The sequence below is a fragment of the Peromyscus eremicus genome, chromosome 11 (assembly GCF_949786415.1).
Source record: "Peromyscus eremicus chromosome 11, PerEre_H2_v1, whole genome shotgun sequence".
In the NCBI taxonomy this organism is placed as follows: domain Eukaryota; kingdom Metazoa; phylum Chordata; class Mammalia; order Rodentia; family Cricetidae; genus Peromyscus; species Peromyscus eremicus.
The window spans coordinates 26,533,936-26,550,654 of record NC_081427.1 but is presented as its reverse complement, the minus strand read 5'-3'; the positions used below and the strand labels follow the sequence as shown (position 1 = coordinate 26,550,654).

Below are 16,719 nucleotides of genomic sequence, written 5' to 3'. Positions count from 1 at the left end.
CTTCCCTCCTCTGGAGAATTAACAGCTCTCCAGAGTCTCTTTCCAGCTTCTGGGAACTATTGAGAATTGAGACAGATGAGATGATCTCTCTCTCTCTCTCTCTCTCTCTCTCTCTCTCTCTCTCTCTCTCTCTCTCTGGTGTGTGTGTGTGTGTGTGTGTGTGTGTGTGTGTGTGTGTGTGTGTGTGTACCTGATTGCAGGGATGACCCCATGGAGGAATACAAATGTAAAGAAGCTTTTCAGGAAGTGTTTGGCTGTTGGGCATTTGCGTTCATATTGCTCATAGAATAGTCAGGCTTTCCAGTAGAATTCTGTTTGTTTCTCCTCCACCGTTTGAACTGAAAGTCAAAGTCTAAAGAATTCTCTGTTTTCCTTCCTTGGTGGTTTCGTAATTGTTTCCTTCAGGGACATTAGTATTAGGTTATAACAGTGCACAAATGACCACAGGGCCCAGGCTTCCTGAGGAGCCCCGGATTCTGCCTCGTTTCTATGGCACAAATGAGCCTCATTAGCAGCGGGCAGGCTTTCTTCTCTCTTCTTGGCCTCTGACTCACAGCAGAAATGGAACCAAATCTCCGTAATGCATGGAGCCTGTTTCCACCATCTTATTACCATTACTCGGTACTGTCCCCTGGGCCTTGTCAGCCATTCCTGTCACACAAGTTCTTCTCAGACAAAGCTACAGACGAAAAAAGTGTCCTATCTCTTAGGAGATGTCAGACTAAAAACAAATCTGAGGTTAGATGTAAAACATCTTGTAGGCTACTCCCTCGGGCTTGTTAGTCTTCCTACTAAGAATAGTTTGAGATTAGTGTCAAACTAGGGAACCAATTGCAAGATTAGTGTTGAGGTCTAGCTGTACTGTCCACACTGATATGTAAACGAGAAACAGGTACTTAGAAGGACACCCAAACTGAGAAGAGTCTCCCTTGCCTTCTGTTTGCCTGGGCTAGTCAGCTGCTCATGCCTGTTGAGCTGAGTAGCATTAGGCTGAGATATATGGAATGAGGAACCAGAGCCTGGAAGCCTTCCCCAGTCTCTCTCAAGTCCCAGTGTCCAGGTTTATATCCAGAATTCTGTGAAACGATACGGTCAGAGTCTGGAAAGAGCCTAATGCTGGATAAGACTTTGCACCCTCCCCTCTTTAAAAGTCCTGTATAGAGGAACTCATTTGCCCTTCATAATAACCTGGAAATATCCTCGTGTTTCAGATGAGATCTGAGAAACTGAGCAAGCTGTTTATCCAAGATCATAAGTGAGGAGCCACTTCGGGTTAAGCCCAGTTTCATTCTAGGGTCTGGTGTTCTGATAACCTTGATATAAAACTGTGAAACAGGTCACTCAGGGGTGAACTCTTTGTTACACGCATGATGGGATTGGAACACTGAGTATTTGTTGTGTAGCCCAAATGACATCAAACTGATAATCCTTCTGCATATGCCTTCAGAGTATATGCTAAGTATAACTGACATGGATCACCATGCCTGGCTGGCAGTGACTTTGCTAAGCACCTCAAATGGGCACTAAGAAGTTTTTCTTAGGGAAAAAGAGAGTAGAAAGAACTGCACTTCCATATCAACCCCCTGCACTGACTTTCTCATGGACCAGCATTCTCAGATACAGAACTGATGCCCCATATCCATAAGTAAGAATGCCCTCTTTGCTTGGAACATGGCAGAGGGCTATCTACTCGATCAAACACTTAGCATTATGCTTGTTTTCCTGAGTGAGGAATTAAACACATCCAGGGAAGCAATTGGGTGACTGTTTGGCCATATTATCCCACACAGAAAAAATGCTCTGTTATCAAGGGGTTGAGGGCATGGGCATGGACTCCATGGGGACAAGCAGAAGCACTGGCAGGCTCTTCCTTGTGATCCATACATGTCCAGCAGTTGTTCTAAGGAGGATCCCGGGACCTGAACAACTGCATATGACATTTTGGATCCATGTGGACATGTGGACATATTCATTAGCATCTCAAAGGCATCCACGACCAATCATGTAATACTTATAAGACATTTGATTCAATTATTTGTGTATCAGAGTCTGAGAGCACTGGTTTGGGGATTTCTAGAGATTACTAAGGTTTATGTAATGTTTCACTTTAGTAATTTTCTTTGCAGACTTGACTCAAATAAACGCTCTTATTGGATATATTTACAGACTGGATTTTTCCATCTACCATATGGTGACTTTTTCATTGAGCCTGTTAAAAAGCATCCGCTGACGGAAGAAGGGTACCACCCTCATGTCGTATACAGGAGTCCGGAGACAAAGGAGCCCACCTGCGGATTAAAGGGTATTGTGACTTCAACATCTTCATACATAAGGCGTTGTCTGTTTTGATTTTTTTTAAGCCTGACCTCTTCAGCCAGGTATGATAGGTGTGACTGCAATCCCCAAAGATTTAGAGGGCTGAGGCATGAGGATCCATGAATTCAAAGTCAGCTACATATCCAGACCTATGCTGTGTTAAAAAAAAAAAATCCTCTCCAGAATATCCTAGAAAGAAATAACGTAAAGAAGTAACACTTTTAAACATGAACAATGTGATATTACATTAGTGTTAGTGCAAACTATTAACAGACAGCTGGCGGCTCTTCAAGCCTGCATATGGAAGGCAGATGCAAATGTTTGATAATGATGTGTAAAGCAAAACCGAAAAGCTTAACCTATTCTTAGATGATGAATTTAGCGATGCTCCTGGTTACACTGTGTTGTGTCTGATGTTGGCTGACCCATGTTCCCTGTCCCCTGCCTTCCTGCTCCCTTCCACCTGCTGCCTGTCCTCCTTCCCCTTGCCCCCTGTTCCCATACCCCCATCCTCTTACCTCCACATCCCGTCCCTGTTCCCCTGTCCTCCTGACCTCTGCCTTTCTGTCCCTTGTCCCTCTGTCCCTCTGCCCCCTTGTCACCCTGCCCCCTTTCCTAGGCATGATCTGAGCTGCTCCTTTCTTTTTCGCCATGAATAGTTAGGATCTTTGAGGAGTTAGGGGAAGAGAAAACCATGATCAAAATACATGGCGTAAAAAACAATTTAATGGAAAACTATGCGTTTAGCCTTCCCACTTTTCAAACAATAAAAAATAAAATGGTTTTCACCGATAAACTGATCCCAGTAATTTCATTGCAACCTCACATTTTCTTTAATGTGCATATAAATAAAAATTATGTATAAAGGGCTATTCAAAATTGGAATATTTCCTCAAATACTATATTGTCCATTTCTTCAGAGGGAAAATAACAATGCCAGCAGGAAAAAAAAAGAAGAAAGGAAATAGTATTATTTTGTGTCTTAAGGATCTGGAAGTCTCAAAGGGGAAATGAAGGATGAAGGAGATAAAGTGGTCCTTTCTGGGCAGAGCCACTGAGGACAGCTGCTTAGTAGTCAGAATGTGGAAGGACGAGAGGACACATGTGCATGCTTGATAGAAACATTCCTGGGAGTTCTCCCTATAGTCTCAACAGTGAGTGTAAGCAATAAAAAACTTTTAAATATGCAATGTTTTATGTGCATAAAATCAAATGACTGCTTTAATTCCTTAACCCTAGTAAGTGATTGCAACTGGGTTCCGCATGACATAATTTACCGTGTAATCTTGTAGCAAGCGTGACGAGAAAGGAAGACACCAATCATCTGGCTGATTGGATTGCCGAAAGTGCCAATCCACATAACCTGGATGTCACATTTGGGGTGCTGTTTGTCACAAACCCAATCACTGGATAATTATCCCATTCCTATTATGCTTCGGGTAATGGGGACTGTGTTGTGTGTGTGACTTTATAGCTTGAAGGTAGACTCCAAGGTTTGGGTTGCCAGCATAGCTAGGAGAATTACTAGGACAATAAGTGAAGCTATCTGGACTGTTGTTTCATGGAATGAGTTAAGGCTGTTCTTCACCTACCCACCTCGAACACTTGAACTCCCTATTGAGAAGTGGACTAAGTACAAAATGAACAGAGGGGCTGGAGAGATGGCCCAGCATGTAAGGGTACTTGCTGTTCTTGTGGAGCACCCAGATTCAGTCCCCAGCACTCACATGACTGCTTAAAACTGTCCAAAACTGTCCCCAAAGAGGGGATTCTATGCCCTCTTCCGGCCTTTGCATGTGATATACACATATACATGACAACACTCATACACATAAAATAAAAACAAATGAGTCTTTTAAACACTGAGCTGATTATAGAAAGCATTTAGTCATGCCAGTAGAAGAAAAGATAGAAGAATGGGATTTATAATATCACAGTCACTATTATCTCACACACAATAGTACAATTATGATACTTGTCAAACTATTTCGTATTGTGTCTCCAGGAAGACCTTAACAACTGGCACTTGTAAGTCCTCCCTTGGCTATTCCTTCCTTAGAAGGATCTTCCTAGTGTGAATTTCTCTAAGGATATCTAAAGGTCTATAAAGGACATACTTTTTCTCTGCCTTTGAACTCTTCAGAGTGTTAGAATCGATCAGCTGTGCGTTCAGGGCCTGAGACAGTGCCCAGGGAAGCCTCTTCCAACAAGGCAGCAGCTGAGGCTCAGAGAAGGCAGACAGGGTCTCAAAAGCATCAAATTGGTTAGAATCAGAGCACAGACAAGTTCACAAGCCACAATTGTATTATACCTCGGGCTTTGGGCTACTTCAGTACTTCTTACGATTTCTTTACTGTTAATCTTGTTTCATCAGCGGTTCTCACAGCCCTGCTAGAATACATAGAAACTCCCTCCACCAAGTGTGTTAGGAGCAAACTAGGAGATCAGGAAATCTCTGGAATGAAACTGATACAGACAGCATTTTGTAGTCAAGAAGAAGCCAGAGTGTATCCGTTTGTGCTCTAGGTAACACTAATGGAAAGAAGAAAACAAATGCATCTTTTCTAGATCTTGAAGAAGGATTAATTGTCTGAACCATGTCTTTTCCTAAAGCAATTCTGTTTAAATGATAGCTAAAGTGATTCAAGAATACCTAATGAACTCACGAATATTCTCAAACTATATAGACATTAGGACTTTTATAATCTTGGTAGAGTGAAATGTAAATTGGTATTGCTAAACTAGACAACAATAGTGTTCTTATCTGTGCCATCCTGCAGAGATGATGGAGTTAACTGTGGCCAGTGGTATCCTCGCTGACATTAAAATACACTTTATGCTTAGGTCAACTGATACTGCAGGGCTGAATTAGTGCTGTGATGATCACTGACCACCCTGACCACATGCAGAGCATTCTGGCTTTCTCATGTGCTTCAACAGAAAGATGGATGAACCCCTTCCCCCTAATATGACCCTCACTTGTGTTTATTTACCACATTAGGGATTTTGTAGCCTATTTCAGGATTTTAATGCGATGGTAGCTTGCTTTTGACTTGATCACTTTAACTGTTCCTTTAATCTGTTGTGCCAGAGTTGTCTGATCTTCTGAGTTCTTGATGAGTCCTGCTGTATTCTTATTTTCTCTAAGATCAATGAGAAATAGTGGGAAACATGTAAACTTTGTGCTTTTTTTTGTCAGTAGAGATGAGCTCCTTTGTTTTCGGATTATTGGCGAGATGTGGTACACTGGGGCATGCGTGGCTGTTGGGTAGAGATGTCTGGGAAGCTGGAGATGTTGCAGTTAGGCAGACAGAACAGATGGAAACGGCTGCAGGGTTGCAAGCAACAGGCAGTCAGCCTGGTAGATAAGACCAGAGTCTGAGGTTTCACTCATCAGGATTCCAGGCTCGAAACACCTAAGCTTGTTCCTGGCATGCAAGCTTGTTTTCAAATTCATCCTATCATCCAACAAATGTCTGCTGGCTATTTCCTTTATGCCAGATACTTTCCTGGGTTCTGTGAATACAATTGCAAATAGTATATATCTCCTGGTATAAAACTGAAAACTTGGATAAAGGACATGAGTAGGTAGGGGTCCTGGCCTTACCTTTATAACCTATAGTAAGATCGTGAAGAGATGTGAGATATTAGGCCACGTACTGGGTTTTTGTTACTCTGCATTATGTTTGTGCTAGACAGTCAGCCATCACTTTTTTTTTTATTGTTTCAGCTGCAAAGTACTCACTCCATTTTGTAAACTTTCGACACCCGATCCAGTCTCGAGTGTTTATACCCTGCTTCCAGGTTTTGACATTGTATATCATTGTGTTACATATCCATTCTTATCCATGTTTCCCAGTGTAGGTTCATGAGGATTTCACCTCACCTGTAGGTGTTCTGTGAGCTTATTCCACTACTAAGTGGAATGAAATCAAACACACAGAGCATCGAGATCTAAGACTTCACCAGATAATGCGTAATTTCATTCCACTGATGTTCAAGAGCATCCTGTCTAATTCATGGTCGTCTCTCTTTTGGATTTTGTCAGTCTGTTGGATAGGAAGTGCTTCATGTTAAAGTTACACAACTGCTTTGAACTTGGGTCCCATATATATAGTCACACACACACACACACACACACACACACACACACACATATCCCACTGCTCTAATACATATATATTATATACTATTACACACACACACACATAAACATACTAGCACTAGAGCAGTGGTTTTCAACCTGTGGGTTACAACCCCCAAAGATGATTAGAAAACACAGATATTTACATTATGATTCATAAGAGTAGTAAAATTACGGTTATGAAGTAACAACAAAAATAATTTATGGTTGGGGTCACCACACCATGAGGAACTAAAGGGTCACAGCTTTGGGAAGGTTGAGAATCATTCGACTAGAGTAGCTCTATAGTTTTCCTCCATGTCCTAAGCGCCATGACCCAGATGGCCAAGTGTTTTCATGTTGACTTTTCATGTAGTCTCTAACCTGATGTTCTATCCATGTAGGTCTTAAACATGTCCCATTTCCCCAGAGCAGAAGTAGGCAGCCATAGACTTAGCTTGGCTGCCAATGCCATGCATCGGTCAGGATTCAGCCACAGAAACAAAGCCAGCTGGAAACGTGTTTTGAGATACTTGTTGCAAAAAAGAAGACTTGAGCAACAGTTAGGGATGAGCCTTGCAAATGTGTAATCTATGAACAGGCCACCAGAAAGGGCATGGTGGTACTGCCGTACCCAGGCTAAAACAGCTGCCCACGTGTAGAATGTCTCCTCTGAGAAGCTGTAGCTCTATTTATAAGGCCTTTCCACTAACTGGTTGGAATGAATGACTAGATTATTTAGGATAATTGTCATTACTTAGAGTTAACTAAGTATGGATCTTATTCGTGTCTGCAAATGCCTTCACAGCAATGCCCATATAAAAGATGTTCGTAATATATGTCTTTTGTGTCTGAATCTTTTATAAATTGATTTTTTTTTCTGTTCTCTACTTTTGGTATCTGGAAATTTCCCCTTGTTTTCATGCTTTATGATCTAGTAGGAGTTTTGGGAAAATGCTTTGGGTTTTCACTAATAAAAGGGAGTGAGAAGACTGAGAGAAATATTTAATTCATAATTTCATAATAATAAGATTATTCATTTGACTTCATAAGAAGCAGATTAAATAGTAACCCTGGTGGTTTTGTTTGGATAATGAGGTCCATGGCCATGACTTTAAGAACTTCGAGAGCCAGAGGCTGTGCCATAGTCACTCCAGCCCACAGAGATGTTTATTTCTGAAGCAAAAGCTTTCCTTATTAACCAGACTCCCTAGTGATAATTCTCTCTTTACATTTCCTCAGCACTGATCAGTCTGCTTCCTTGGTCCTTCATCATTCCAGCTGTCAAGGTTTCTGGGCTCTGTGCAGGGAACAGCACCTATGGGAAGCTCTGCTCTGCTCAGCATTCCTCCAGGATGCTCTGTGCTGGAGTCAGAGAGGCTGGCCTGGGGCTGTACTCAAGGGCTGTTTTGGGAAAGGCTGAGAGCACGGAGAGGGGCATTCTGGGTTGGGAGGAGTCTCTCTTAGTCAGTGTAACAAGGATCATTGTGGCTGATGGATGGTCCTTTGTAAGGCAAGCTGTCCCAGTTCTTGAGAAGCATTACCTGAAAGATTACCCATTTTAGCAACCTCGCCACTTCCCCAACTGTGAAGAAAAACAGACCAGTGGCTTTTAGATTTGCAGTCAGTTGTACTTGACATAAACAAAAACAAACAAACAAACAAAAAAGAATGACTTGGCTCAGTTTCAGAATTGACAATGAGGAAGAGAGGGCATGATGGAGCAGAAGAGTCCACAGCAGTAGCCAGGAATCATTGACAAGGAATGCAGGAAGGAGTCAGGACAAGATATAGCTCGCAAGGACATAGCCCTAGTGGTCAACTGCCTCCAACTAGGCCCCTCTTCCTACTTTTCTCTACCTTCCAACAATGCCATCTCAGAGTGAATCCATCTGGACACCAATCCAGTCATTAAGTCAGAGCCTCTATCATCTCTGAAAATGCCTTCATAGACAAACCTAGAAGTATGCTTTACTGGTGGGAGTTATTCTCTGTACAATCAGTTCGACAATTAAGTTTAACTGAATCTGATATTTCTGCACTACTCCAGCCCACTCAGTCCATGGGGCCATCAGTGACCCTATTTGGAAAACTATATCATTCTAATCAAATAAAAGAAATAGCTCAACTTTTAGCTTGAAAACTGTTGGTGGCCAATAGAAGATGAACTGGAAGTGCGGCCCGGTGACTGAGCAGTTGGTCACAACCTTATAAAATTGTAACGACCTCTGAACCTAGAACATGCCTAGCTGTCATTGTCCTGTGGGCCGGAGAAGACAGATTCTCATCTGCATCTAACACTGCAATCAACCTCTTGGCACACTTCTGGTCCCATTCAAATGCTGTCTCCTGCGATTTCCCTTTATTCATCCTGGCTTGCCTGGGAGGACCGTTGCTGGCCCTGCTTCAGTTCCTTCCGCATATTGATGAGACCTCTGGTTACCTTCTGCCTCCTCTTGGCTTGCTTTCCCCCTCTTCCATGCCCCCCCCCCCCCGTTCCTCCCTTGGCTTCTTAGTGCTCATATTGCACTAGGCTGCTTTGCTTGGGAAAATCCTTCCTGCAGACCTCTTCACACTCTCATGCTACCCAGGCCCCTTCTCAAAACCACCCAATCAGAAAAGCCTTCCTTCATCACCACTGAAGATACCTTTGTCTCTGTAAAGTTTGTTACATCTGAGGTAAAGTATTTCAGAAATTTATCAATATACTTTGTAAACCCTTTACTGTTTGATATTTCTAGTTATAACCCAATGCTCTTTGCTCATGTGGCCTTCTCGTATCTAGAATTTAGTTTTGTGTGGGAGAATACTACTTTGCTTTTGTTCTCTGCAATATTATCAGTTATGGGACAAAGCCTGCCATCCTACCCATGTACCTGGTAAATGCTAGACAAATGAGTAAATGGGTGAATAAATCCTACTTTATTACTGATTATTACTCTGAACTTGTATTTGATTTCCACCGTGAGACACATCATTGTACTCTGAGTATGGTTTCTTGGTTAATATTTGTGACTCTGACAGATGTTTGCTCACCAGATACTGATGGATGTGTGTGTACAGTGAGATGCTACAGGTATAAATAAATAGAGTTCATGCCCGAGCCAGGGCCAAACATTCCATGATCACTCTGGGTCCCTGAGTCAAGGCAAACGTGGTCACTTGGCAGAAATTAATGTTAACAGTGTGCTTGTCCCACAGTTTGATTAATGGCAGCTTTTGAGAAAACAGGCATTTCCACCCTCACATGGTCCCATTCAGAGGAGCAGCTGGAAGTCTCCTAAATCACCACAAAACTGTTTCTTCAGAGGGAGGAAAGTTTGTTACATCTGAGGTAAAGTATTTCAGAAATTTATCAATATACTTTATGCTCCAATGTTCCTCTGCAAAAACAGAGGAATGGATCCTTAGGGGACTTTCTGGATCAACATGCCAAAGCTTAGAAAGTTCTAGAATATTTTTATCTGGTTTTTATGTCGTTGCTTGACTTCCCTTCCTTCAAGAAGTGTTAGTTTAGCTAGAAACAAAGAACTCTTGAGTGTGCTCATCAGAACTTTGCCCTGGTGGACTTACCAATGATTGAGAAAAAAAATGGAGGAAAAATGTTGGACATACAGCATTGTGATATGCTATGAGTGTGTAGAGGAAGGTCTACAAACCAATGGAGTCTTCTACTGACATGGACCTTATACAAAATAGAACATTGGTTCTCAGGAAACCATTTTACCCAAAATCAAATCTGCAGAATTTTCTAGCATTTGGAGAATCATGATTTTTATGGGCCAAATAATAGGTTGCTATACACCTGGAGAGTGAGTTTACTGTGTCCACCTCCTGCCAGCCCCTGGCTTTCCCAGGCCAGATTCTCAAGCACTTTCTCCCTGGCCCTTTGGCTCCTTGATTCATCCTGGCCTCCTCCTCTCTGCTCTGATCCAAGTAACACTCAGGGACAGTGCTCCGGTCTCACCAATAGGGCAGTCCTTATTGTGTCATTGCTCTTCCCTGGTTCCAGCCTACATGTGTGGGGAGGGTCACAATTGAACACATGCCCTTCAGTGTCTTAGAGCGGGGCATGGAAAGCATCTTCACACATCCTAGGCTTGAGGTAGCAGGTAATTAGGTGCACCTCTCTCCTATGTCCTGTCAAGATATGTTCCAGGTCAGAGTAAGAATTTCTTGGAGGACTGTCCATCTGTTGGTTGTAGAGTGGTGGCTTACTGCAGGAGGTCAGGCCTTGTATTTTTATTTTAAACTGTTTTGAGCACTGCATGCTGACTTTGGACCAGAATACTTTACTTGAAAAAAACGTAGGTATATTTAATGCATATTAATTATATGCCTGAGATTGCCATGTAATTAACCTTAGTTAGAAAGTGATTCTTATTATAAAGTCATATGTATAGTCAGATATAGTCTTACATATATAGAGAGGCATGCATTTAGATTTTCCTCCTTTAGAGGAAAGAACTGTAAATTGGGTGACCTACACCTGGTGCCACCTCAGCCATGCTCTGGGTAAGGTGAGTGATATAAACCCTGGCCTCCATTTCCTCATCAGTAATATGAAAGGGTAGAAAGGTAGATTCTCTTGAGGGTGATCAATCTTGACTTTCTGTTTTTACTCTGCAGTATCTAGAAACAGGGTCTTGATACTGTTTACTCATTCTAATGTGGCATGTATGTTTGTGTGTTTATGTGTGGTGTGTGCATCCATGCATGTCATATGTATTTATGTGTTTATATTTAAATAGGTGTGGTATATGTGCATGCTTGTCTGTGTGCTCATGTGGAGGGTGTGCATATTTAAATATGTGTAGTATATGTGTGTGCCTGTCTGTGTACTGATGTGTAATGATATGCGTGTGTTTAAAAGCATATCACATCCCACACCAGTGGCTCCAGGAGGCAAAGGTGGCTTGCTCAGCTGTGATGATTCTGGGTTTATGGAACTTCTTTCCATCCTATTTAATTGCATCATGTTGAAAGCCTCATGTGTTCTCCCCGTCGACACAGGAGTTCTTTGTTTAATCTAACCGGGCAGAGAGAGCCCAGATCCCTCAAAAAGGAAGGCTTTCCCTGGCTGGAGAATTGTGTTAAAACTGGTGCCAGCGTCACCCCACCAGCAGCCATCAGGCCTGGCTTGCAGCTGTCCTAGAGTCACCGCTGCAGAAAGGACAAGAGGAAGGAGCAGAGGCCTCATCAGCGAGTTCCCTCCTCTCCGCTCCATCCCCTGTCGCCAGCTCCTCTAGAACTTGAACTCTTACTTTTGAGTAGCTCTTCCTAATTGGATCAGCTGCCCTTCCTTCATTCCCCAGGATTGGCTTCCTGCATCTTCAGCCAGGAGCACACCATGAGGTGAAAACTGACCACCTAGCAGGTGTCCTTGGTGTTAATAAGTGACAGGCAGTCAGGAATGCAGGGTGGTGATGAATACATCTGGAATCCAGGATCATCCAGATTAAAAGACAGGGCAAACCACTGAAGACACTTGAGAGGCGAGAAGCAAACGTTCTCTCCTCTGCTCTCTTAAGCTTCTGCTCTCTTTTGTTCCCAAGTCCAGGTCATATACAGCAGGCACCAGAGTCTCTTTAAGTTGCCTAGTGGCATCCCTGGGAATAGATCAAATAGAAAGCCAAGATCAATTTTGGAAGGAAGAGAGGCTAAAGCTTCTGGACTCTGGACTCAAGATGTTTTAATCTCTAAACTTCAGTACCAAAAAGATCAAAGGACAGTTCTGCTAAAGACAGAGCAGTGTTTCGTTTGTTTGCCTTTCTTCCTCATGAGAAGAGTGTTCAGAGATAGCAGAGCAGAATTCACATCTTCTAAAGGGGCAAGGCCATTTTCTTTTCTTTTCTTTTTTTTCTTTTTTTTTTTGGTTTTTCGAGACAGGGTTTCTCTGTGTAGCTTTGCGCCTTTCCTGGAACTCACTTTGGAGACCAGGCTGGCCTCAAACTGACAGAGATCCGCCTGCCTCTGCCTCCCGAGTGCTGGGATTAAAGGCGTGCGCCGCCGCCGCCGCCGCCGCCGCCGCCGCCGCCGCCGCCGCCGCCGCCGCCGCCACCACCACCACCCGGCTGCAAGGCCATTTTCAAACCTGTAAGTGAACCCATTCTACACAACTTTCACTAGCACCCAGACTGAGCTGGAGTCTTCCAGACAGTCTGGGCTGCTGTCTTCAGAACTCAAAGGACCTCTAATTGTGTGTGTATACCCAAGTCCACTGTAGCTTAGCATGAAGGCTTAGCAGTAGACCCAAACAGCTTAAAATCCACACTAGCCATGGATTAATTATAAAATAAAAATATTTATATAAAAAAATCCACACTAGCTTGAAGACCTTGGAAAAAGACTACCTTCCTACTCCTGTTTCTTTCTTTTGTGTTTTCTCCTTTCTAAACTGTAGATAATGAAACAATTGCAGTTTCAGCAAATACAGATGAAGTGGATGGGGTGAATGGAGGCTACAGCCTCATAGTTCCTAAAGGGTTGCTGTTCCTAATTCTAGTGCTCTATAAAATCCAAAGGTCTTCTAGTGACTACCCGACAAACTCTGTTGTTGGTGAGAGTCATATGAAGATGTTTGTTATTTTATTCATCCCAGCTAGTTGAGTTCAGTTAAATATTTTTTTCCCTGCACTTGCAGAAATATATGAATTTGATTTCAGAGACCAACTAGAGACACTGCTCTGGGTGCTCTGAAATACAGATATATGGATAAAATGAGCTTCAGATTTTTGTAGTGTATGCATGTATGTTTGTATGTATCAGATTTATAATCTTAACCTTTTTATAATCTTAACCTTTTTAAGGAAAGGATATTCACAATGATGTGCAAGCTATTTCCCAAACCCTTACTACTTTGTAAACCAGAAACTATGTACCTAGTAAACAACTTCCCATTCTCCTCTTTTCCTAATCCCCTGGCAATCACCCTTTAACATCCCTAATTACTTCTCTAATGGCAAGAATTCCAAAATACATGCAGACCGTAGGGTTTTTCATATGACATTGAAGGCTTCGGCTAGAGAAGGATGACTAAGGTCTCACAGAGTGTCTTTCAAGACAATCAGGCAAGGCAAGTTCTTCTGCTGTTCTGTCTTCGGCTGCAGCTCTATCCCCACATCAGGCACACATTTGCACAAGACTGCAAAGCGCTAAGAACAAGAGTATTTGATTCTGCCCTAGCAAAGAGATTGCCTGGCTTTCTGTTGTTCCCTACTGGCAGCAGTTTATGGGACCGATTCTCCCACCCCTTGGAACATGATATAGAAGTCTTTTCTGGTGAAAAAGCCCCAGAAGCATCACGCAGGAGAAAGTGATTGAAGCTGTCGATAGCCATTTAAGGATTCTTGGAGGCCACTGGAAGCTGGATAACTCCAGGGTTCTAGAGAGAGGCAGTGGCAATTATGCTGCTACTTTCCAGTGGATCCCTGCAAGAGGCTGGGGTGAGCCATGTTCTCCACGACTAGAATAAGACAGGGTGTTGTGTATAATCTCTGGTGGTATGGGAACAGAAGGACAACTTGGACCCATCACTGGAAAACCCCACAGTTGTTGAGCAGCACGGTGACAATGTCTTACATTTCTCATCTCCTAAACATCTTGCAGAGTCCACTTTTAGGCTGTTTCAAATATGCTAAGGATTGCATGCTTCAAAAACAAAGCAAAGTAGTTTGGCTATCCTAATTTTTGTCATTACTTTTTAAAAAGAATTTATATATATATTTTTTTCTTCATTAAGAAATTTTTTTATTCATTTTACATACCAACCACAGATGGATTGCCCTCACATCCCTCCTCCCACTTCCTCTGAGCCTTCACCCTCCAACCCGGCCCCCATTGCCTCCGCCGAAAAGGTAAAACCTCCCTTGGGGAGTCGGCAAAGCCTGGTACATTCAGTTGTGGCAGCTCCAAACCTTCATTGCTCGAAGGCTTGAAACATTACCAGTGTCTCTTTATTTACAGGGAGCTTGGGGCTACCTTTCCATGCACCAATAGGCACCATCTCCCTGTCCTGTTCCCTGGAGTCCCCGACATCCATGCTTCTGAGTCTTCACACCACTCCCGAGTATGATTCCCACTCGACATTTTCTCTACCCTCTGCTGTCTGTGGGTTGAAAGTTATTTTTCTGTTCAACTCTTCTCCCAATTATTATGATTTGAATGTGTTGGCCCAAAAGCATAGGCTGGAGATTTAATCCCTGAACAGCAGTTCTGGGAGGCAGAACCTAATGGAAGAAAGTGTTGTAGAGTCAGGAGGGATCCGTTCTCTTATGTGTACTAATCATGATAGGGCATAAGGCTGCAAGCTCCATCTCTTGCCCTTTTACCTTCTGACCTGGGTGGGGGGGTTGTTGGAGGACAGCAAGGAGACCCTCATTAGGTGTTTCCCCTGTGTCCTAGTTTAGTAGACCCTAGAACAGTAAAAAATACATTTATAATGTTTACAAAGAGCCAACTCTCAGGATCCTGTTACATCAGTGTGTAGCTAGAGTTTTCCTGCCTTGCCCATAGTCAGGACAAATCTCTCTCACCGCCAGTCCCACAGCCGCTCAGACCCAACCAAGTAAACACAGAGACTTATGTTGCTTACAAACTATATGGCCGTGCCAGGCTTCTTGCTAACTGTTCTTATAGCTTAAATTAATCCATTTCCATAAATCTACACCTTGCCACGTGGCTCGTGGCTTACCGGCATCTTCACATGCTGCTTGTCATGGTGGCAGCTGGTAGTGTCTCCCTCTGTCTTCCTGTTCCCTCAATTCTCCTCTCTGTTAGTCCCGCCTATACTTCCTGTCTGGCCACTGGCCAATGAGTGTTTTATTTATTGACCAATCAGAGCAATTTAACATACAGACCATCCCAGAGCACTTCCATTTTTTTTTTTTTTTTTTTTTTTTTTTTAAGAGGAATGTTTTAACTTTTACACATCTCCAAAGCCAGCTTGGTATATTTGGGAACTTGGGCGTAGCTTCTCTTACTACTTCCTGCTGGAGGGGGGCGCTGTATCTTATGGGGACACAAAGAAAATTTTAGGATTATGGAGTAGTCTGTGAGGGTGTATTGTCTGAGCCAGTTGCCTTGAAATGGTTTTGGATGTTGGATCATCTGGGCCATGGTGTCATCGGAGACCTTTCAGGGGGTCTTGGCTGGTCAAACCTGATGTATCTTAATCTGGAACAAATCCATAGCCTCTGGCTTTCTGTGGAAACAAAAGCAGAGCCTCCTTTCTAAAGCAACATATCCTTAGATCCAAATTTTGAAGTTAAGGTACCTTTAAAATATACATTTTGGCATAACTCAACAGCTTTTGCAATCAAATGTTTTTCTTCAGTTACGAATATCAAAGAGAACATAATACAGATTCTCTGTGTGGTAGCCATCTTTACGTGGCTTATTTTTTTATATTACCTTGAGCCTATTGATTTAAACTGCAGCCTTCTAAGACTGAAACAGCACTGTGGCTGCTGGCTCCGCCCACTTCAGCTTCCCAACATGGCAGTGGTACATTTTCCACCAGCTCTGGGAGCCCTCAACTAGTGGGTCTATGCTTCTATCAAAGCAGTGTGTAGCCCAGGAACCTCTTTTTGTTTTGTACTAGCAAAGGCTAAATCCACAACACAGCTTAATGTGCCACTTGCAGAGGACTCATTCCTGCCATACTGCAGGTGGAGCACACCATGAACCCGCCATAGTAGATAGTAGCTCAAACATGCACGCTGTCACTAACTTGAAAGAGACAACTAGGAACTGTTTATAGCTCCGTTTTAGAATCATTTTACTCAAGTTTTAGGTGGAAACTAACACGTTGGGTGCCATTTGTAGCTAGTTTTCCTGCCTTGTCCACAGTCAGGACAAATCTCTGTCAACTGCCAGTCCCACAGCCGCTCAGACCCAACCAAGTAAACACAGAGACTTATATTGCTTACAAACTGTATGGCCGTGGCAGGCTTCTTGCTAACTGTTCTTATAGCTTAAATTAATCCATTTCCATAAATCTATACCTTGCCACATGGCTCATGGCTTACCGGCATCTTCACATGTTGCTTGTCATGGCAGGGGCTGGTAATGTCTCCCTCTGTCTTCCTGTTCCCTCAATTCTCCTCTCTGTTAGTCCTGCTTATACTTCCTGCCTGGCCACTGACCAATCAGTGTTTTATTTATGGACCAATCATACAATTTAACATACAGACCATCCCACAGCATCAGCATGAAACAGGTTAAGACCCATTCTTGCTGTGGGATGTTCTGTATGGCAAATGTGTTGCTCTGATTGGTTG

The 16,719-nt window shown here is 42.9% G+C and overlaps 1 protein-coding gene across 1 annotated transcript in view; it reads left to right on the top strand.

Annotated features, from left to right (window-relative positions):
* LOC131922012 (A disintegrin and metalloproteinase with thrombospondin motifs 12-like) overlaps positions 1–16,719 on the top strand; it is a 132,989-nt gene that overhangs the window by 83,726 nt on the left and 32,544 nt on the right. The window contains exon 3 of the mRNA XM_059276745.1: positions 2,167–2,302. Coding sequence (XP_059132728.1) covers positions 2,167–2,302 — 136 coding nt within the window. The remainder of the gene's footprint in view (positions 1–2,166; positions 2,303–16,719) is intronic.